At 35.3% G+C, this 23707-nt stretch overlaps 2 protein-coding genes across 2 annotated transcripts; one reads left to right on the top strand and one right to left on the bottom strand.

Moving 5' to 3' along the window:
• Positions 1 to 2779: 2779 nt before the first annotated feature.
• LOC132276374 (cysteine protease RD19A-like) lies at positions 2780 to 5492 on the bottom strand. The gene is made up of 4 exons (XM_059777777.1): positions 4995 to 5492; positions 4676 to 4795; positions 3410 to 3656; positions 2780 to 3262 (listed from the first exon to the last, which is right to left on the bottom strand). Exons 1-4 carry the CDS (start codon positions 5439 to 5441, stop codon positions 2982 to 2984), a joined length of 1095 nt encoding a protein of 364 aa, XP_059633760.1. The 5' UTR covers positions 5442 to 5492; the 3' UTR covers positions 2780 to 2981.
• Positions 5493 to 12961: 7469 nt separating this feature from the next.
• Positions 12962 to 14565, top strand: LOC132277831 (uncharacterized). Its single transcript, XM_059779672.1, has 4 exons — positions 12962 to 13457; positions 13532 to 13929; positions 13984 to 14191; positions 14342 to 14565. Exons 1-4 carry the CDS (start codon positions 12962 to 12964, stop codon positions 14563 to 14565), a joined length of 1326 nt encoding a protein of 441 aa, XP_059635655.1.
• Positions 14566 to 23707: the final 9142 nt, after the last annotated feature.

The raw sequence follows: 23707 nt of genomic DNA, 5'->3' as shown, positions 1-23707 counted from the left end.
AGGGATGTAACTGAATCAACGTTGCTCAACACTGTCTCACTTGTGTACATTGTCTTTTAAACAAAAGAAAACACAACGACCATTAGTCCCAAATATGTCTACAGCTGGGGAGGAACATCTTATGTGACTTTATTTCCCTGACCTAAAAAGATGTGTATAAAATAGGAGTGAGCAACCACAGCTCAGTAGGAATTGTCTAAAGCGCATTCCTTAATACCTCCGTGAATCCACACATATAACAGATATAAGATAAAGAGATCATACAGGCTCGGGAAAATAATATCATGTGAGATAATAAAATGAAGTACAATACAATGCTAATGCCAATGCCAAAAGACACTTCCCACTTCCCGAAACCTCAATCAATTCACACATTCCAACTGTTAATGTATCAGGCCCAGGGTAATCCCCAGCACCACGAGAAGAAGACTGGTCATCTATCCCTGACCCAAGGTAATCCCCAATGCCATTTGGGACCCAGTAACTCAACCACACGCAGAGTATGTCTCTACGTCTTCTCAAGATCCATTAACCACCTGGATACGAGGTAATCCCCGGCATCTAACTTTCACATCATTCACTTCTAATTTTTTTCTTAACAACCATCTAATGAGATGTCTTCACTTTCCAAACCGTTCCAAACTCATCCCTAAACCATGCGAGATGAATGTACATTCATAATGATACAATGTACAATATATTAAAGTTAATAATTTGATCATGTCCATATACAATAAACATTATCAATTAAATTCTTTTAAAATTTTAACATATTTATTAACACAATAAATATCACATAATCACCTGCTCGGAAAAATGGTTCTCAATTCAAATTTTTTTTTTTTTTCCAAGCAAATAACATTTAATTAAAGAGATATAATTAACCAAATGTAAAGGTCGTGAGATTTAAACAACCGTACCTCAAAATGAGCTGGAACCTTGTTAAACAATAATTTAAAACAACTTCGAGAAGGAATCAAAGCCACCCAAAATGAAAGGAATGTTAAACACCCCCTTTTGTCTAGCACAACCAAACCCTCTCTTTCAATACATTTTTTGACATCCCCACAGTTAGAAAATGCTCACAACTTCTACACCAAAAAAAAAAAAAAAGGCTTATGACTTCAAGAACATCTTTCCTTCATACACCAACTTCAAAACACGAGGACTCTAAATATGCAAGCAAAGGAAGTGACTATGGAGGAAAAGAAAAAGGTACGAAATTTCAGCGGCAATACACATTGTATCTATATTTCTGACAATTCATAAGGAGCCTCATCATATATCATATACATAGGTGTCAAGCCCACACACATAGTCAAAGGTAGGACTATGTAAAATGATCATAAAGCCTTTTAAACAATACCAATTCCCATCCACATCCTTTGCATAGAAAAAGTCCATTATTTCCCTCCATCTCATATCAAATACCAAGTATGTCATTTACATACGAAAGGTCAATAATACCCCTCATTAAATAACCAAATGCTAATTACCCCATTTTGCATGATAATGACCACAACACCCTTCCTTAAGTAGTCAAATGACATTTAAATAAAATTAAATCCATTTGCAAAATAACCCTACTCCAACAATAAAATAAATGATGCACAATCCGGAAATGATAAAATGCAAACCATCACACCAACATAAATATATATCTACATATAAATATGCTACATACAATTACAATCTGATCCCAATTTTTGCATATATTATAATTGGATATGTATATATATTATAATCGAGTATGTTCGTGAATACATTATCGAACCCAGTTCCTGAACAGTTAATGAACAAACGAGTCAAGTGTATTGATGTTCAGACTCGGCTCGTTTATAAATCGAGCATCATAATTCGCCTCGAGGTCGGTTCACTTATTTAATAAACGAGCTCAAGCCGAATAATTAACGAGATGAGCCAGAGCCGTTCGTGAATGATTTGGCTCGTTTGCTGCCCTCATGATAAAATAGTAGTGAAATAATAGTATATATGATATAAAAATTATTTTCGTTTTCTAATTTATTTTAGAGCAACTCTTAATATATAAATTATAAATGAATTAAAATTTTATACTATTATTAGTGAACATATGCATAAAAATAAATATTTATATGTAGCCGTATTAACGCCATATCTTACCCGTATCTTACTTTTAAAAATTTGATGTGTCAACGTATCCGTATAATATCGTGTCCGTGTTAGCAATTTTGAAGAACCTTTTCAGGAAGCACTGGAGTTGTGAAAGGTCGTTACAAGTGCTCAACTTAGGAAATAATTTCTTTCAATTCCAGTTGCCGGATGAACAAGTAAAAAAGCGGTTGCTGAGCAATTCTCCATGGTGGTTTGATAAACATTTTTGTGGGATGTATTGTCCGGTGGTGTGTGTTGCTGCTGCAGAATAATCCAGACCCGGGTTTTGTGGCGCAGCAAAACTGTCCGAACCATATGTGCATCTTCTCCAACATCAGTCTTCCATGCTGATTTGCTTTGAAATTGATGCTCAAGTATTATTCTTTAGTTGCAGTATGCACTCTATTTTCAGGTTATGTTGCGAGAACAATTAGGATTAAACATAAAATTCAATAGAAAGAATCAAGTTCAGCCACATAATCAAAAACTGAATGCAATTCTGAAAACAATTTAAACCTAAATTATATGGTCGATGTCAAGATGGGTTCTACCTAAATTACAAGTCGAAATGGATTGTCACGAGTGACGGGTAGAGCAATACATAAAGAAATACCAATAAGCGGCTATCATTACAAACTAACAAGTATTTAGTAAGTGGAAATCATTACGAACTTATAAATATCATCAGTGCAACATTCCTGTTTAGGCATGTCCATAAAGGAGCCTTTAGAACTTACAACAGATCGAATCTAGAATAGTTATGGCATACATATTGTATCTACAAGATATCCCCAGATTAATAAACTTAATAATACATATAAACCTTCATCAAGCAGTAACTTCATAATCTACTGCGCAGAGGTATGGATAGCAGCTACAGTTGAGACCATGGAATCCACCCCGCATATATTGCGACCCCTGCAGATTTTGTAGTACCCATCCTCTCCCCAACTTTCTCCCCACGAGTTCTTTATGATCCAGTAAGGCTTCTCCTTGAACCGGATGATGGAATAACCCGCGGATCCAAAACCCACCAGAAGCACCCCATGGTCCAAATTCCGCTTCGAACAAATGTATGGGCACGAAACTCCCCCTATGTATGTCTGCATGAAAGCTGCATTGATTCCCACTACAGAACCAGAAAAGAAAAGGAAAGGCAATGTAAGTATATTTGTAGCTCATTACCCATATGAACAAATCATAAAGCCAATCTGAAACTTAATGGATAAATAATTGTAATACAACTTCCTGAATGGGTCCAAAGAAGCTAAACTACCTGCAAGAGGGCCATTCTTAACCAGATTTGCAGCAATTTGGTCTTCATCAAGTGAAACGACGCTGAAGTTGGATACTTTGGCAGCAATTTTGCTCTTATCAAATTTGCAGGTACGACCGTCTTTGCCAGTGTAAGGATAATCTTTCTCTAGTTCAAGTCCACCAGCCTTGAGAGCGTACTCAAAGGCATTATTCATGAGCCCACCGTTACACCCTGAATCACATGAACCATATTGTTCTGGATCGCACTGCAAAGATCACATCATTGATTTAATATTTTATTTAAACATGGTAGCTATTGGTCAAAGGCCTTGAAAGCTTTTTTATGCAATCCTTCAATTACATGAAGTAGAGTTATGAAATTTAAGGTTTTGTTTTTGTGAAATATTTTATCTACCTAGCTCAAATAATCCCTTCAATCATCTTAACTATATCACACAAAAAGAAGCCAAAGTAACAAAATCAACATTCGAGGGTCATGTTCACCACAACTAGAACATCCTGAAATATCATTTTCCCTACCTATTTGAACCTCCAGATTGTTATCCCTTTCTCACATTATGCTTAGTACAATATATTACAGATGTAGCACCCCAGTAGTTCAATACCTTGAAAATATCAATTTCTGTTTTGATGGAGGAAAAGGTAAGCGAACGAGAGCATTAGTTAGAGAAAAAGATATTAAAGGATAGGATATCCCTTCACTTTCATTTCCTTGCACTTCTAGATGAAATATAACCATTCCATTCCCTCCCACTTCCTACACAAACATGTATAAGTTTCACTCTGTTCCCTTTCCTTTCCCAACCCCTGCTTCCCGAAGGTCCCAAACCCTCTACAGAAACAATTTTCCATTGTTCCATGAGGTTGGTCATTTCACCACTATAATGGTGAAATTTCACTTGTAAGCAAATACAAACTGGCAAACTTTCACCATTATAGTAGCAAAATTTACAATTGATAGTGGTGAAATTCACCCACTGCATAGAAGTGGAAAAAGTGGAAAATCATGGCCAGAGAGATTTTGGTTCCTTTCCGAAACCCAGGAGTCCGACACAAATTTTTGGTTCAAGTAACAAAATGGTTGATGGTAAATGTATATACCAATACAAGTAGCAAAATCAGCACACATATATATTCACGATTAGTCAATTAACAAATCATCATCACCGCATAACTATGTCACAACAACTAAAACCACCACAAAGATTGACAACTAACATGGAATATTACTAATTCAAACCAAAAGCCGAATAAAGTAGCAAACCTCGTGGTCGCAGTCCACTAGCTGCTGTTCACTGAGGCTGACAAGCTCTCCAGTAGAAAGAAAGTGAGCTCCTTCCAAAGCTCCAGTCGCGCTAAAAGACCAGCACGATCCACAAGAACCCTAAAATTTCCCCAATTTAAAGCAAGATCAACAAGATAATCATCTATAATGATAATCAAAAGCAAACTAGACACAAAAACAAAACATACACATATATATAGTTAAAATTCCCCAATTAAACCGAAATTCAACAACATATTAACTATAATTACTATCAAATTGAAATCTATGTGTGTGTATACGCATAAAAGTTACAAACCTGATCTTTAACTCCAGTGACCGCACCGTGTTCTCGCCAGTCGAAATCGGTGGGAAGGTCGTTGGTCGGAAGGATCGGAGCCTTGCGAGCGTCGGTGGGAAGCTTGAGACGCTTCAATCCGAGACGAGTGCGTTGGAACTCCGCCGCCGTGAGGTCGGAGAACTTGGTGACGCCGTGTACGGCGGAGGGGTCGAGAAGCTGGTGACGTTTGGCTTGGCGCAAGTTAGCCTTGAAGATCGAAAGCCGGTAATCGTGCTCCTCCTGTGTGGCGTAGGTTTTGCCGAACTTTGTCTTGAAGAGAGAGAAGTGGTGATCGGCGTCTAGCAGATCATCCTCGCCGTCCGATACGACTTGGCGAATCAACAGATCGGCTTCATCGGTAGTGATGGCGGAGGCTACCGCAGATGATAGCAGGAGGAGGAGAGAGAAGAGAGAGAGTTTGTCCATGAAGAGAGAGAGACGGAGTGTGCGAAGAGTGAAGAGGAGTGTAAATTTTCCTTTGTTCTGAGCGTTTATATTGGCTCCAAGGAGATAGTTGGTGGGAAGGAGCAGTTGAGATTTCGACACGTGGTCTGATCCTGTTTGCTGACTTCATTATATGTGCGTGTGACTAGTTGAGCTACGGAACGAAGGAAGAGTATATAATACGTCGACGTCGCTTTAATTGCCAAGAAAATTGTGCCTGTTTTTGTTTGAATGCTAATTATTATTGCTTGCTGAAAATATCTATCGTTTAAATTTTGAATAATATACATATATTTATACAATGTAACAATATTGTTGGAACCAACCTTTTTTCATTTTTTTGTTTTCTTTTAAATAATTTAATAGTTATAAAAAGAATGAATAAGTTTTTTTAAACAGAGAGAAGAAAATCTAATTAATTAATTATGGTCAAATTAAATCTTAAGATTACAATTAAAATTAAGTATATTGCTCGTTGTCTATCACAGAATTAAATTAAATCTAAGGGTTTATTTGGTAGGATTGATTTGGAGGCATAGGAAGAGAAAAGAAAAGATTATGTAAGATTGTGTTTGGGTGGGTTAAGTAGAGAGAATAGGGAGACATAAGAAGGGATAACTCTATCCCTTATATCATTTCCCTCCTAATTTGAGAAGATAGGAAGGGATAATAAGTTATAAATTATTAATACCAAAAATGCTCTCTACAAATCAACATATAGAAATGTAATTCCATTTATGTTCCAATATGCTCAGTGGAATGCAAGGTTATTAAAAATTTTAGGATGTGAAGGGATTGAGTCAGATAGGTATAAGAGATACAACAAAAATAAAATTTTCACATGCTCATAAAAAAGGTTAAAGACTGTTATTACCTTCAACCATGTTGAATGGTTCATCTTAGTCTTGTGATATTTTTTCTTTTTATTTTTTTACTTTTGTTTTTACCCATGATATTGAATTATAAAAATAATAAATAAAAAAAAAAACAAGATTTTGGAAATGAATTGTATGAAGTGGTTATGAAATGATAGGACAGTAATTTGGTCACTATCATTTCTTTTTCTTTTTTTCTCTCATTTATCTCATCCAAACAATAATAGCTATCATTTCTTTTATTTTCTCCCATATCTATTCAAACACGAATATAAATTATTACTATCTTTTCTTTTCTTTCTTTTATCTCATTACTAATACTATCATTTCTTTTATTTTATCCCATATTTATCCAAACACACACTAAACACTTATATCACGAATTATTGCTGCAAAGCCTACAAAAAAAAATGTCAATCTCAAAATCTCATAAAACAAAATTGTTAAAAATTATTAAAATTAATAGTTTAATTTGGTCAAAACATAAACAAAATATAAAAGTTTCACTTATTTCTATCTTATGCTGTTAATGAATTTTACCATTTAGAATTAATGAATTTTGGTACAAAATATTAACTATATAATATCTTTTTTAAAAATTTATTCAGTATATTTCTCATATAAAAATAATTATTACAGTTATGAATTACTATTTGGGTAAAGAGCAAAAAATTCCTTTGAACCATATTGGAATTTGAAAATAATCTCTTTTAAGTATATTTTATTCATAGTACTTCCTAAACTATCACATTTTATTGCAAAATGTCCCAGTGTTTAGACTAATTTTCACTATTTTTCATTAAATGATCATAACATCATTTCTTATTAAATTACAATTAATTTATTTTCTCATTTAAAATAAATTATAAAAAAAATCCATATTAATTTGATGACATATTTTTCATTAAATTTGAATAAATTCACCTTTAATTTTTTAACTTAATTATTTAAATAAAAATCTTAAGTAGAAAATTTTAATATAATTTAAATAAATTTTTAATGATGAGTTAATCATTTAAAAATATGGTACTTACAAATCTATTTATTTTTTTACATTTTTATGATAAATTGATAATAATAATAAAATAAAGGTAAATGATATAGTTAATATTTAGGTAAGAGAAAAGATAATAAAAATAATATTATATAAAATGATAAATTTAATGAGAAATGATAAAATAGTCTTTTGTAATTGACTTGTTCTTAATTGTAACAAATCAATAGTTAATGGAGGCAATTTGTAATTCAAGATTATTTTCAAAAGGATAATAGTTTAAGGTTTTTATTTTTTATATATATATTTTTTTTCACTCTACCCTTACTATTTATACATTTTTGTTTAATATTATAAATCACTTTTATAGGGAGACGATATTGACACTCAACTTTTCTCAAATTGCACTCAATTTACATTTTTCTTCTTCTAAATGAAACTGCAACTCGTTAATGCACTATCTCTTATTTTATATTAGGAAAATGATACTTCCACTGAAGAGATAAACCATTTTCTCTTACCTAATCTATGTGAATATGCCATGTCACAATATTTAAAGTGATTTCTTATTGTCCAATATTTCTTCTTCTTCTTTTTTTTTTATATTTATTTTTTATTTCTCTTCAGTTTTTTCTCTAGTCATCTCATCCATCTTCCTCGTACAACCAAATACCTTCATGTAAATGATGAAAGAGATTTGATTAATTGTTAGTGATGATGCCTACGTATAAAATTTCAATAAATTCAAATTATATTATAAAAAATGAATGTTAATGGAGTCCAAAGTGGTTGTTGAGACCCTTTGTATAATTTTTTATGATAAAATCATATTAATAAAATTAAATTGTATTGTAGAAAATGAATTTTAATGGATTCCTGAAAGTTAATAAAATCATCTTCTTATATTTGTATTATCTTTACCTTTTGGTATCGTCTCTTATTTTACAATCAATTAAATCTATTATTATTTTTTTATAACCTTTCTTTAGTCTACACGGACAAAATAGAGATCAAAAATATTTATGGAGAAAAAATTAAAGATAATTAAAGAATGAACTAAATTCCTAATAGAAGACAAATGCTTAGTGCATAAAATATTTATAGAAAAGAAAATGGAAATAATTAAAGAAGGAATTAAATTTTTAATATAAGACGAACCGTTAGGGGATCGAAAATAAAATTAAATGTTGAATACTTTATAATGAGTCGGCATGACCCACTGCTAAATATTATGTCTTTTTGTGCCACATAAATTCTGCCTAGTAAATCGGTCTAAATTTTTTACTTATGTATCACGACTCTTTATATAATCATAATTACCTTTTATACAACTTTTAACTCTTTTTACCTTTTTACTTCTTTTATTATTATTATTTTTTTATGCTGTACTTTTTCTTCTTTTTTCACAATTATTGTGAAGAGACATCTTCAATAATTAGTTTTAGATAGTTTATTTGTGAAAATATAGGTACAGCAAAAAAGGACCACACTTGAAACAGAATGGCGTTTTCGAAGAGAAGGTGGATTCTATTTATATGTATGCTGGTATATGAATGTCCTCTGCGTATTTATAATTCTTCACAGAATACTACCAAAGTTGGAGATTACTGCTCTCTCCAAACTTAGTTACTCCAATTTTCTTCTCCAAACTAGTTTCTTCAATTATCTACACCACCTCTTTCTTTTTTATTTTTTTTGTAATCAAGAAAATAACAGAAACCGATTTTTACTCTGTTAGTGCAATTCTCCATAATCTTTTTTTTTCCTTGCTTTTTTTATGAGTTCTTTTAATTTCAATATCTAACTTTTATTGTTCATTAATTTTTTTTTTCCTCCCCTCAGAAAGAAGAGTTGATGGAGATTGAAGATTCCAAGAATAACGAGGATTTAAAGAAATTAATTAGTACTGTAGTTTAACAAAAAAATTTATTTTACTTTTTTAGTCTTTAGGTTATGTATAGGATATTTTTTTTTTTGTTGAGGGTTTTGACTTTTGAGTTCTTCAAGATTTTTTTACCTGCCATTTGAGCCATTTCAAATAAATGAATAAAATTTCGCTTGTGAATTATTGGTATTAAATTAAATTATTGTTATTGTTATTTTAAAATTAAAAACAAACACACTCACCCACAGGCGGCATGAGAGGTTTACAATTTCAAATTATTGAAATTTCAAACTTTTCAAGAATGAATCAAAGCCACACATGCCTTAGTGTCTGTCATGATTATATTTGTATTCAAATCTCAAGACTTTTACCACTACACCGATAGTGATTTATATATTCTATCAATAAAATATTTCCAAGTAAACCAAGAGGTCCGATTCCATTTTAATTTCTCTTTCAGTGATACATCATCAATGACGTTCGAAAGTTTGGAGTTTAGTTGCCATATCTTTTCACATGATTCATGCCACCCCCTTATAGTGTAACAAACATTTTTATTTGGCTCCTTCGTTTAGGGTTCGTTTTAGGGGTGTTTGATCATTTTTTGAAAATTTAGTTTATATAGTAAGTATTTAAAATTTTGGATAAAGTACAATCATACCCTTAAAGTTTGGTAAAAAAATATTCAGAAGAAACTTATCTGTTTTTTAGACAAAAATACCCCTTGAAGGTTTAAAAATGAACAAAGCATCCCTTTGCATGAAAAATTGACCAAATTACCATTTGACCATTTAAGAGACTTTTTTAACTTTACAATTTAATAAATTACACCAATCTACCATCATAAATAATTTATACATAAATAAAAATAAAATAAAATAAAACTTTATATTGTTCACTTCTTTTTTTTATTTATTTACTTTATAAATGTCCCAACTTCTTAAAAATGTAACTGTCTAAAATGATTTTTTGATTCAATACATATATTTCAAATAAATTATATTTTATTATTACTTCTTTTTCTTTTTTCTTTTTAAATTAAGATGCTTAATTTTTTCTTCTAAAAAAATTAAATCAATCTCTTTTGCTTAAAAATAAAAAATATGGTACCAGTTTAACTTTATGCATCTTAAATTATATATCAAATATTATGAATTTTCCAACATAAAAGAAAATAGGCACTAGTACAACTTTATGCATGCCTTTGTTTTATTTATTTTTTCCCTTTGTTTTATTTTTTTTTTCCCTTTGTTTTATTATTATTTTTTTTCCCTTTTATGTTGGGAAATGCATAATATTTGATATTTAATTTAAGATGCATAAAGTTATACTGGTATCATATTTTTTATTTTTAAGTAAAGAGATTGGTTTAATTTTTTTACATGAAAGAATTAAGTATCTTAATTTAAAAATAAAAAAGAAAAAGAAAAGAGATACTAACAAAATATAATTTATTTGAAATATATGTATTCGTTCAAAAAATCGTCTACATTTTTAAGAAGTTGGGACATTTATAAAGTAAATAACAATTTTTTATTTTTGTTACTTTTTTTTATGCATAAATAGTTCACGAGGGTAGATTGGTCCAATTTATTGAATTGTAAAGTTAAAAAAGTCTCATAAACGGTCAAATGGTAATTTGGTCAATTTCTCATGTAAAGGGGTGTATTTGTCTATTTTTGAACCTTTAAGGGGTGTCTTTGTCCAAAAAACGGATAAGTTTCATCTGAGTGTCCTTTTGTCAAACCTCAGGGGGTGTGGCTGTACTTTACCCAAAATTTTAATTTAAGGATTAGAGATTATTTAATAATGTAATTGAATTAAATTTTTACTTTTAATCATTATTATTTGATTAAGAATTATAAATAATTTAAATATTATAATGTTTAGATTTGGTACATAGGTAATTAAACCATTATTAAATGGACTATGTTTGGATTGATCTATTTAGTAAAATGTCCTTAAATTGACACAACAAGATTATGACCTGCACACGAATTGCCACCTCTAGTCAATATAGAATTATATATATATATATATGTGTGTGTGTGTGTGTGTAAAGAAAAGAAATGCATTATTACAAGTTGATATTCTTAGGCTTTGTTTGGATAAATTCTGAAGAAAAGAAAAGAAAAGAAATAATATTTTTGTTTGAAAACAGTAGAGAAAAGAAAAAAAGAAAAAAAAAAGAAGAGGATAATAATAAAATTACTATCATATTATTTTATAATATGTGACTCAAATGTCATAACATATATATTTTTAATTTGTTGATGACAATTTTGAAATTATTTAAGTAACACTTAAGTTAAGTACCATCACATCTCTCCATATATTTGGGAGAATATAATAGATGCTTAACTTATTTTCTTAAATTAGAAAGAAGGTGAATTAATGAAGTAAGTATGACCTTTTGATCAAGGGCCTTGTGGCTAATCTCTTTTTATCTTTGAAAGTGAATGATAATGATTCGAATTTTCAAAGAAGTAAAGTGGGTGTGTGAGTCGAGTGTATGAGTTTCTTGCCGATGAAAAAAAAGAAAGAAAAAGTATGACCTTTTGCAAGGGGTGCGGTGTTTCACAATTCGACCCAAAAACTTTTAAACTATTAAATGTGATTAATACATAACCTATATATATTCATTTACTACTCCATCCCGGACAAATCCTCGGTGTAACATAATTTAGACCATATTATATATCCTTAAACTGTATGACTTAAATTGGAGAAAGCATCACGATTAGCGAACAAGTTACTGAGTATAATTTATATATCCATGATTAGGTAACGAGCTTTGTTGGTCTCTCAAGGAATCCCAACCTCATGTAATAATGCCTTAGAGCTGTTGGGCTTGTCAATCCACACGGCCCTTGGGTTTGTTGGGCCCTTATGTTCTTGGGCCTATACACAAACTGTACATACTCAAGTTAGATTTATACATATTGCTTGATTTATCATGGAAAAAAAAAAGGAAAGAAAAAGGAATCCCATGTTCCCAACCTTTCATTGCTGATGCCATAAACAACCAATTCTAGGTTCTCTTTATTTATTTATTTTCCCTTATCGATTTGATAAACTTTTCTTTTTTATTTAAAAAATAAATAAAGAAATTAATTTTCACAATTAATGGATGTATAATTTAAATACCCGCGGACAGGGGAAGATTATTAAATTAACGCACTATCTCATAAGATTAAGATAAGCTCTACAAATTACGATAAATATTAAGCCTACAGATTATGATAAGGATTAGGCCTACAGATTACGATAAGTATGAAGACGAAGGTAAGTCTACGATACATCCTGACCTAAGCTCTATAAAGAAAGAGGCTAATCGACGTTTTAAGGTATGCAATAGATCCCAACTCAATTTCTTGATTTCTCTAGAGAGATTATTTTGTATACTGACTTGTTCGTCGGAACCTAATTTATCGGTAACACACCGGTGCCTGTAGGATCACCTTTTCTTCTCTTTGTTCAGGAACTCAGATCAGATCCGAGTTGCGCAGAATTTTGCATCAACAGTTGGCGCCATCTATGGGAACGATTTTAGTTCTCTAAACAAAGCATGTTTCAATTGCGATCTGGTCTGGCTGCTGGCGAGGACGAAGCGTTGCAGACTTCTGATCAAGGGGACTCGACAAGGCAACCCCCCATCGTCCTAAACGATCAGGAATGCGTCGCAGCGTCAAAACAACAGGTTCAAACCTTAAATGAGGGAATTAACCAATTAGTCTAGAAAAATGCGATGATTCTGCAACGCCTAACCGCCCCCAACGAGGTAGAAAACAGTGAAGTACCCAATAATAACTCCCGTAGGATTGACAACGACGCTGAGCTTAGTCAAATAGGGGGTCAACAGAGAAGCCATTACCATCGATTTCTTGAACAGAATACCACCGGGCTCCGTGGAGATACCTCTGGTTATGTTGGCGACAAGACTGAGGACGTCACTCATTTCGATCTACAGATGCAAGATATGAGAGCTAGGGTTGAAGACGTCATGCAAGCGATGAAAGTGAAAGGCCAGGCCGCAGTGAATGATCTGGTACAGAAGACCAACCTAACATTTAGCCTAGCTGTTATGAGTTGTCCTCTACCTAGCAAATTCAAGATGCCAACTCTTGAGAGCATCGATGGGACGCAGGACCCTCTCGATCATTTGGAGATTTACAAAGCTCTTATGTATTTGCAAGCCGTACCGGACGAGATTATATGCAGGGCTTTCCCTACCACACTAAAGGGTTGGGCTCGTCTCTGGTTCAATAAATTAAAGCCAGCATTAAAAACTTTAATGAGTTGAGCAAACAATTCATAGGACACTTCATCGCTGGGCAGAGGCACAGGAGACCAGCAACACACTTATTGAATGTGAAGCAGCAGAAGGAAGAGCCTCGTTGTGATTACATAAGTCGTTTTAACACTGAAATGCTACAGGTGGACGACAAGGTTGCCCTCACAGCTTTTATGGGAGGACTACAGACCTCTAAGTTCCTATTCTCCTCGTCAAAAGAAGCCCCTACGAGTATGGCAGAGTTGATGGTTAGAGCGCGGAAGCACATGAACGCTGAGGATATTATGAATGCACGAAAAAACAAAGATGGTGAAGATAAGAGGTCAAATAAAAAGAGGCCAGCACCTAGCACCAGGGAGGAAAATGAATCAAAGTACAAGAAATTCTCAGGCAGCCAGGCTGACAGACCGTCTCGTCGTCCGGTGAGTCCAGGCAGGTATAATAACTATACCCCTCTAAACATATGTATAAAGCAGGTCTTTCTGCAGATTCAAGATGACTCACCATTGAAATGGCCGCCAAAGTTAAAAGCTGATCCAACAAAGAGGTCTCGACGTAAATACTGTAGGTTCTACTGGGACTATAGACATAACACAGAAGATTGTTTCGACCTCAAAAACCAGATCAAAAACCTTCTTCGCAAGGGTCATTTACGCAGATTCATGACTAAGAATGGAAGAAGAGGTTCCAACCCAGCCCTAGAGGGCCGAGATGATCATCTTCCTCAACACTAACCAATAGGTAAGATCAAAGTTATATCGGGTGGCTTCACTGGTAGTGGCGAGATGAGTTAAGCTCGGAGGGCTTATGCCAGGAGAATTCAGTGTTTTTCAGAGGTGAATGAAGTTAGAGTGACAATTCTTCCAACAAAATTACTGCGAGTTGAGAAACCGGACATATTTTCTGAAGAAGGTGACAAGCGAATTCACCAGGCCCATAATGATCCTTTGGTATTTTCCATGGTCGTCTCTAATTTCACTGTTCAACGAATACTTATTGACAATGGCAGCTCAGCTGACATATTATTCATTGAGGTGTTCGACAAATTGAAAAATTAGCTGAAAAAAACTACGACCTATAAAGTCACCACTGGAGGGATTTTTAGGCGACAAAGTATATCCACTGGGGGTAGTTACCCTTCCAGTCACTGCAGGAGCCCATCCAAAGCAGGTTACTGTGATGGTGGACATTCTAGTGATGGACTTCCCATCATCATACAACATTATCCTGGGGAGGATAACCCTGAATGCCATGAAAGTAATCTACTTCCCTTGTTAAAGGGTGAGCTGAGTGAAACTCATAGTAATCTACTTTTCTTGTTAAAGGGTAAGCTGAGTGAAGCTCATAATATTCTACTTCACTTGTTAAAGGGTGAGCTGAGTGAAGCTCATAGTAATCTACTTCCCTTGTTAAAGGGTGAGCTGGGTACAGCTCATATTAATCTAATTCCCTTGTTAAAAGGTGAGCTGGGTGAAGCTCATAGTAATTTACTTCCCTTGTTCAAGGGTGAGCTGGGTGAAGCTCCCAGTAATCTACTTCCTTTGTTAAAGGGTGAACTGGGTGAAGCTCGTATTAATCTACTTCCCTTGTTAAAGGGTGAGTTGGGTGAAACTCATAGTAATCTACTTCCCTTGTTAAAGGGTGAGTTGGGTGAAACTCATAATAATCTACTTCCCTTGTTAAAGGGTGAGCTGGGTGAAACTCATAATAATCTACTTCCATTGTTAAAGGGTGAGCTAGGTGAAACTCATAGTAATTGTAATACCCCTAATTTTAAAAGGACAGTCCTGGAATTTAATTTAATTATTTATTGTATTTTTATTAAATTAATTGAGTATTTGCTTGTTTTAATTAATTAATTAATTGCTTATTTGATTTATTTTTTTAAAATTCAATTACATTGTGATGACCTTGTGGGGGGGTGTGCCGTGGGCGGGTGCAAGAGACACTGTCAGGCTACCACACTGGCGAGCTACGGGTGCACAAGTCCCACATCGCCTGGGTAGAAGAAAGGTGAAGTGGTTATATGTAAGTGTGTCATCTCTAATTGGTATAAGGCCTTTTGGGGTAAAGCCTAAGAGCAAAAAAACCGTGAGGGCTTAGGCCCAAAATGGACAATATCATACCATGTGGTGGAGTGGGTCGTTACAAATGGTATCAGAACCTGACCCAGCCGGAAGTGTGCTGACGGGGACGTCGGGCCTCCAAGGGGGGTGGATTGTGATGACCTTGTGGGTGGGTGCAAGAGACACTGTCAGGTTACCACACTGGCGAGCTACGGGTGCACAAGTCCTACATCGCCTGGGTAGAGGAAAGGTGAAGTGCTTATATGTAAGTGTGTCATCTCTAATTGGTATGAGGCTTTTTGGGGTAAAGCTCAAGAGTAAAATCGTGCGGGCTTAGACCCAAAGCGGACAATATCATACTATATGGTGGAATAGGTTGTTACAAATGGTATTAGAGCCTGACCCAGTCGGAAGTGTGCCGACGGGGACGTCGGGCCTCCAAGGGGGGTGGATTGTGATGACTTTGTGGGCTGGTGTACCGTGGAGGGGTGCAAGAGACACTGTCAGGCTACCACACTGGCTAGCTGCGGGTGCACAAGTCCCACATCGCCTGGGTAGAGGAAAGGTGAAGTGCTTATATGTAAGTGTGTCATCTCTAATTGGTATGAGGCATTTTGGAGTGAAGCCCAAGAGTAAAACCGTGCTGGCTCAGGCCCAAAGCGAACAATATCATACCATGTGGTAGAGTGGGTCGTTACAGTAATCTACTTCCCTTGTTAAAGGGTGAGTTGGGTGAAACTCGTATTAATCTACTTCCCTTGTTAAAAGGTGAGCTGGGTGAAGCTCGTATTAATCTACTTCCCTTATTAAAAGAGACGAGCTGAGTGAAACTCATATTAATCTACTTCCCTTATTAAAAGGACGAGCCGACTAAAGATGCCAATAAAATCAAGTATAAAATAACATCACTACGACTGGTACTACTTGGTTTTCTGGAAAATGGAAATAATTTGAATGAATTCTACTCAACCATCTCGATTTATAGAAGAAGAATGTAAACAAATAAGGAAGAGATTTATGGTGGAGTTCTAACAGAAATCTGCTTCGTGAGAGACAATAAGCTCCTAGAGGGCTATTTTGCGTATGAATTTACTTCTGCAAGGTGGAATTGCAGACGACATGTTGGTCAGAGAATAGTATTATGAGACAATCCTCGAATAGGATAAGCACACTGGCAGCCCCACTTGAGTTGCCTATGTGCTGAAAGGTAGGCTGTCAACACAGCAGCTTGCCACATATACTAGCTACCAATGTGGCACTACGACAAATATGTCAAAGACATCTACGGTCCTAAAAGAAAAATAAATAAATAATTTTGAGTCAGGCTCTACCCCCGCCCTCGATTATGTCAGGCTAAATTTGTGCTAGGCTAAATTTATGTCATGCTAAATTTGTGTCAGACTCGACCCCCGACTGTGTTTGCGAAGTGGCAATATGAATCAGGCTAATGGGCAAGGCTCTACTATCTAATAATCAAACTAACTTATTATAGAAATACGAGGTGAGCGACTCTACAATTCTAAATATCTATTATTATGTAATATTTGGGAATTAATGTTTTGGTGGGTTGACAAACAATTCTCTGAAACGGGGGGCAACTGATGGATGTATAATTTAAATACCCGCGGATATGGGAAGATTGTTAAATTAACACACTATCTCATAAGATTGAGATAGGCTCTACAGATTACGATAAGGATTAAGCCTACAGATACAGATCACGATAAGGATTAAGCCTACAGATCACGATAAGGATTAAGACGAAGGTAAGTCTACGATACATCCTGACCTAAGCCCTATAAAGAAAGGGGCTAATCGACGTTTTAAGGTATGCAATAGATCCCAACTCAATTTCTTGATTTCTCCAGAGAGATTACTTTGTGTACTGACTTGTTCGTCGGAGCCTACTCCACCGGTAACACACTAGTGTTTGTAGGATCACCTTTTCTTCTCTTTGTTCAGGAACTCAAATCAGATCCGAGTTATGCCGAATTCTACATCAACAACAATTATTAGTTAAATATATTCGTGCTGTAGCGTAGAGGGGTTGTGTGTTACTCTCTAGCTCCTCCACACTCTCGTAATTTCCTTTTGTCTTATGAGTCAAGCTATTATTCCCTGCGCTGTGTCCCAGGTTTTCTTAGGTACACCTTTTTTCAAATTAGAATTGTCAGAGAATGTTGCCCAAGCACTCTAACACCTTTAACCAGGGTGGCTCGAAAATTATATAAGTGACCTCTCAATATATTAGTAATATTATTTTACATGAAAATTTTTTTAGAGTAGGGCAATACAAATCTAAGGAAATAATATTTTTTTTCCGAAGTATAAAAATATAATAAAATAAAGAAGTCTATAATATATTATTAACCCAATTTCTCATTGTAAATAATAAGAATAATAACAATAATAATAAACAGTAAGGAAGTAAAAATTTTAGTGCCTTATAGTATGGAAATAGTTACAATTAGTTGGAATTAATAATATAAGGAAATAAAAATGTTAGGAACTTAGAAAGATAAAATAATAATTTTAAGGGCTTAATAATATAAGGAAATAAAATTTTTAAGAAGTCTAATCAAGGAAGAAAATAATAATTTTAGGGGCTTAATAATAATAATAACAATAACAAGGTTTAAGTGCAAAAAAACACCTGCTATATACAAAAGGTTAAAAAAAAACACCCTATTGTGCAAACAAGGACATTTCAGTTGAAATGTTTGAAATATCCCTATAATTTTTTCTCCTCTCCTCTCCTCTCAGATTCTCTCCCCCCTATCTCTCGCTGCCACAACCATCACCTTCGTTACCACCCTAACGCCGCCACCCCCACCACTTCATGGTACATAGCTCGGTTGATATTGCTGTGAGCTTCTTCGGTCTGATCTTGAGCTTCGCCGACATTCGACTCAAGTGGGACCAGTGGGTCTTCGTCATTGCTTGGGCATTTGATTGGGTGAACTAGATTTTGCTCCTTTGAGCTCACTGAAAATGATGGAAGCTTTAGTTAGGCACTTGAAGATTGTCGAGCTTCAAGCAATGCCCAAAAAATGGGTCTGTAGAGAGAGAAAAAGAGGAAAGAGAGTAAGTTACAAGGTCAGACCGAAAATGAGGAAGTTACAGGGGGTGTGACAACGAAGGACGACAGCGGCGACGTAGCTGAGCTTAGCGGTTGTCATTTTGGCAGAGGTGGGGGAATTGAGTTTTGGGGCATAGTCGAGGAGGGCGTCGAATAGGTTTAGGTAATGGAGAGGCCGTCGGCAGAGGTGGTGGTAGTGGTGGTGGAGGTGGAGATGTGTGATACCCCTCGGATCCGAGACACGGGTTGATCAGGCTCAGACCCAAACCCGAAGGAAATATCAAACAATTAATACTTTAATGAACACAGAATACAAAATAAATAAGAAAAATATAATGAGCTGGAAGAAACTAAAATAATAAAATTAAAAATCCTCAATAATATAATTATTAAAATCCGATAATCCAAACTCCATAAGTTTAATAACTCGAGAATCCATCCAGTGGACCCCTTATTAAAACCTCAACTGAAATTAATCTAATACCAAACACAGAAAAGATTCTTACATAATCGGAGGAATGAGTGTCTGTATCTGCTCTGCACGTCTAAGCTCTAACTCTGGAACTGACGAACACCTGAAAAATAAAAAGTGGATCAGGCCCACATGCAAGTCCTGATCTACTACAATCCAAACAGAAATTCGATACGCAGATACATCCTAGAAAGACTCAACAATATCTAGAGTAGTCTATATATGTATATATATAATACACACTATATGACGCTCGCTAGTCCAGTAGGTCTGTCTCAGCCTGAGTAGAGATACCATGCAAATCGCACATAATGTGGTCATGAGTACCTAGACCTACCAGGGAACAAAACCTATGTCCAATTATCCATTCTAGGCGATATACGCGCCTTAACCATGGTCCTGAAACTCAAACTCATACCATGGCACCATATGATAGATATATATAAAATTCGTACTCCTAATACAAAATATCAACCATTTGTATTATGGTTTGATATATGTAACAAATCCATCCTGAATCCAAAGTAGGTCATTCAATTATTTTATTGATATGACACAAGTAGATGATGGACTTAACCAATATGGTTAATCCATACCTTAATCCAAATTAGGTAGAACTTAGTGTTTGAACTAGTCCATACCTAGTATGTCACCGTCCCATACCAGTACATACAATCCTCCAGTTAACGCAGCTGACCATATGGTATTAAATAGTCATCAACTATACTTCAGAATATGCACAAGATAAATTTAATGCATATACATAAATAACAGGCATTCAATATAGAGACTAAAATCCAATTCCAATAATGTAAACTGCTATATTAAATTCAAGCATTCACATCCTCCAACATAGTCCATGAATTGATACAATTAATAGAAATTTAAATATCAATTAAACCTAAACTAAGCATAGGTAATTTTAATTAATTCACTATACTTATAACCCTATAGAAACATGATTTTACATATTTAAATCATCCATAAAACTTGCTAAGTTCCAGTGGATACAACAGTGTGCAATTGACTAAGTTTTCTTTAAACTTTATATTGCTCCTTCAATTAATCCCAGTTTAGATTAATGTTCCTCTATACTAAGTTTAGGTCTAAAATAGTTCCATACAATATTTAAAACAGTTTAAATGAAGTCCCAATACTCTGTACAGTCCAAACCACGCACAAAAATCACACAGTATGAAATTTCTGGGCAAGAGCAGGCTCCAAAATTTGAGAGCCTGCTCTATTAAGGTGAGAGCCGACTCTAAGGCTCCAAGAGCCGACTCTAAGGCTGTAAGAGCTGGCTCTTTCTCTTTTGGAGCCCTGCTCTTCTTCCCTTAGATGCCGTCGTCCGTTTTTGCGTCTTCTTCTCCAACTCCGGTGATTAACAGAGCCTCTGTGGTGTTTTTAAATCCTTGTTCTCGGTTCAAACTCAGTCCTAGGTACAACTTAAACCACTGACATCCCACCATAACAAGTATTGAACACAACCTTTTGAAGCAACGACTACAGAATCTCAATTAAAAACTTAAGCGATTCAAAACAGATTTATTCAGTGAAGTCGAATACTATTTTTAATACTCGATTTAGGGTTTAATCTTAGACCCAGATTAATTATAAGTCATCAATACATAATCATGATCTCAATTTTAATCAAAGCTTAAACGCAACCACCGAGAAGAACAAATAATAGAAACATCAAGGATTATGCAAATCACTTATTTCAACGAGATTTATATAATTCATACATGCATACAAGACTTGATATAATGTTTGTTTAATCCATTTTTAGCCTTTAATTAATCCCTGGAGTCTAACTAGGTATGCACAGAACACGAATTAAAGGGAAAAAAAAGAACAGAGACTTGCCTTTTCGGAGTTGAAACACAAATTCCACGCCTCTGAGTTTTCCCTTGCTCTGCTTTACGATGCCTCCTTGCTCATTCTCTGTTTCTTAGCAGTCCCTTGTGTTACAGACGTAAACTTATATATTTCTATAACCCTACACCCTATTAAACGTATGTTTTTATAGGCTTAGACATTAACCCTAATCCATGCATAACTCGGCCCATAGAACAATCTAGGTTAAATTACAATGTCGGCTGAGTTTAAACCTAATATAACTTAAAACAATTCACTTTAAATAAATTAACTGGAAATAAAACAATTCATTTTAAACAATTAAAGTAAACTCATTAAACCATTTAAGTTAAGTAAATTAAGTTAAGTAAAGCAAACCAACTAAATAATTAATTTCAATTACAACAATTAAATAAATGAAATTAAAACAAATAAGTAATCAAATGCAACTAAAACAATTAAATCAAACTAAAGAAATAATCAAAAGCAATTTTAAACAATAAAATAAATACCAGGACGATCTTTTTGAAATTAGGGGTATAACATTCTTCCCCCCTAACAAAAGGAATTCCGTCCTCGGAATTCACTCTTACCTTCTTCTAAAATTTTCGAAAATTGCGAGCGAATGACGTCCTCCCGTTCCCAAGTAGACTCAGCCTCATTATGATGACCCCACTGGATACGAACAAAAGGAATAACCTTATTACGAAGGATTTGATCCTGCCGGTCGACAATACGACACGGTGGCTCCAAATAAGTTGCATCCGGCTGCAACTCAATCTCCCTAATATCGATATGCTGATACTGATCCTCATCTCGCAGAAATTTTCGCAACATGGAAACGTGGAACACATTATGGACGCGATCGAAATTATCTGGAAATGCCAACCGATAAGCAACAGCTCCAACGCGATCCGTAATCATGAATGGACCGACAAACCGCCGTGACAACTTTCATTTCTTCCCAAAGCGCATTATACCCTTCATAGACGACACTTTGAGTAAAACTTGATCCCCAACCTGAAGCTCCAAAGCACGTGTGTGACGATCTGCATAACTCTTCTGCCTACTTTGGGCAGTACGCATGCGATCTCGAATAAGAGCTATCTTCTCGAAAGTATCCTTGATGAACTCAGGACCCAAGAATCTGCTCTCGTCAACCTCCATCCAACAAACAGGCGATCGACACGGTCGGCCGTATAACGCCTCAAATGGTGCCATCCTAATAGTCTTCTGGAAACTATTGTTATAAGCAATCTCCACAAGCGGTAAGTAATCCTCCCAGTGGCCCTTGAAATCAAGAACACACGACAGGAGCATATCCTCTATGATTTGATTAACCCTCTCAGTCTGGTCATCAGTCTGAGAATGATAAGCAGTACTAAGGTGTAACTCTGTACCCAAAGCCTGCTGGAAACTCTTCCAAAATCCTGACACAAAGCTCGAATCCCTGTCCGATAAAATAGACAATATAATACCATGTAACTTCATAATCTCGGTAATGTAAAGTTTTACCAACTGCTCCGAAGTGAAGTCAGTGCGAATAGGCAAGAAATGAGCTGATTTCGTCAGTCTGTCCACAATAACCCAAATGGAATTGTGATCCTTGAAAGAATTTGGCAACCCTTCCACAAAATCCATAGAAATGCTCTCCTATTTCCACTCCGGTATCGATAGTGGCTGTAGAGCTCCTGGCGGCCTCTGATGATCAATCTTGACCATCTGACAAGTACTAAGAGCAATGTCCCTCTTAATACCTGCCCACCAAAACTGCCGCTTCATATCCTGATACATCTCGTCGCCTCCTGGATGAACAGAAAACTCAGAGTGGTGAGTCTCAGTCATCACATCCTTCCTCAAATCATCAGCAGAAGGTACCACTAACCGTCCCTTATACCTCAAACCTCCATCAGCCTCAACATAGTATAATAGAACCTCTTCGGAAGCTATCTCATCAACCTTGTCAATGCACTACTGATCCGTGAGTTGTTCCTTCAAAACCTTGTGAATGATAGAAGGTGTAACTACCATACAAGCCATGAACGCATCCGATAATTCATCCACCTTCTTCAACGCATTCCACTCAATAGTGAATAGAGCGGAAAGACTACCAACAGGTCGGCGACTGAGTGCATCCGCCACCACATTCGCTTTACCTGGATGATACTGTATAGAAAAATGATAGTCTTTCACAAACTCCAACCACCTGCGTTGCCTCATATTCAACTCCCGCTGAGTGAACAAGTACTGCAAACTCTTGTGATCGCTAAATAACCTGAAGGACTCACCCAACAGATAATGCCTCCAAATGCGTAAGGCAAAGACCACAGCTGCCAACTCCAAATCATGTGTTGGATAATTAAGCTCATGAGGCTTAAGCTTCCGAGATCCATACGAAATTGGTCGCTCCTTTTGCATCAAAACACATCCAAGACCCTGCAACGAAGCATCCGTATAGACCAGATACTCTATCCCGCTCTGTGGGGTAGACAAAACCGGTGCAGAAGTCAACTTAGTCTTCAGCTCATCAAAAGCTTTCTGACAATGCTCATCCCATATGAACCGTACACCCTTCTTAGTCAGATGAGTGAGTGGTCCCACTATCTTTGAGAATCCCTGGATGAACCTCCTGTAATATCCTGCCAAACTGAGAAAATTTCAAATCTCGATAGGTGATGTAAGCTGTCCCTACTCAACCACCGCTGAAACCTTGGTTGGATCTACCG

Source organism: Cornus florida, unplaced genomic scaffold (assembly GCF_030987335.1).
Source record: "Cornus florida cultivar Cherokee Brave unplaced genomic scaffold, ASM3098733v1 CherokeeBrave_3.0.0_Hap2_Chr10, whole genome shotgun sequence".
Lineage (NCBI taxonomy): Eukaryota > Viridiplantae > Streptophyta > Magnoliopsida > Cornales > Cornaceae > Cornus > Cornus florida.
Note: the sequence above shows the minus strand (reverse complement) of the source record. Positions and strands in the feature narration are given on the sequence as shown.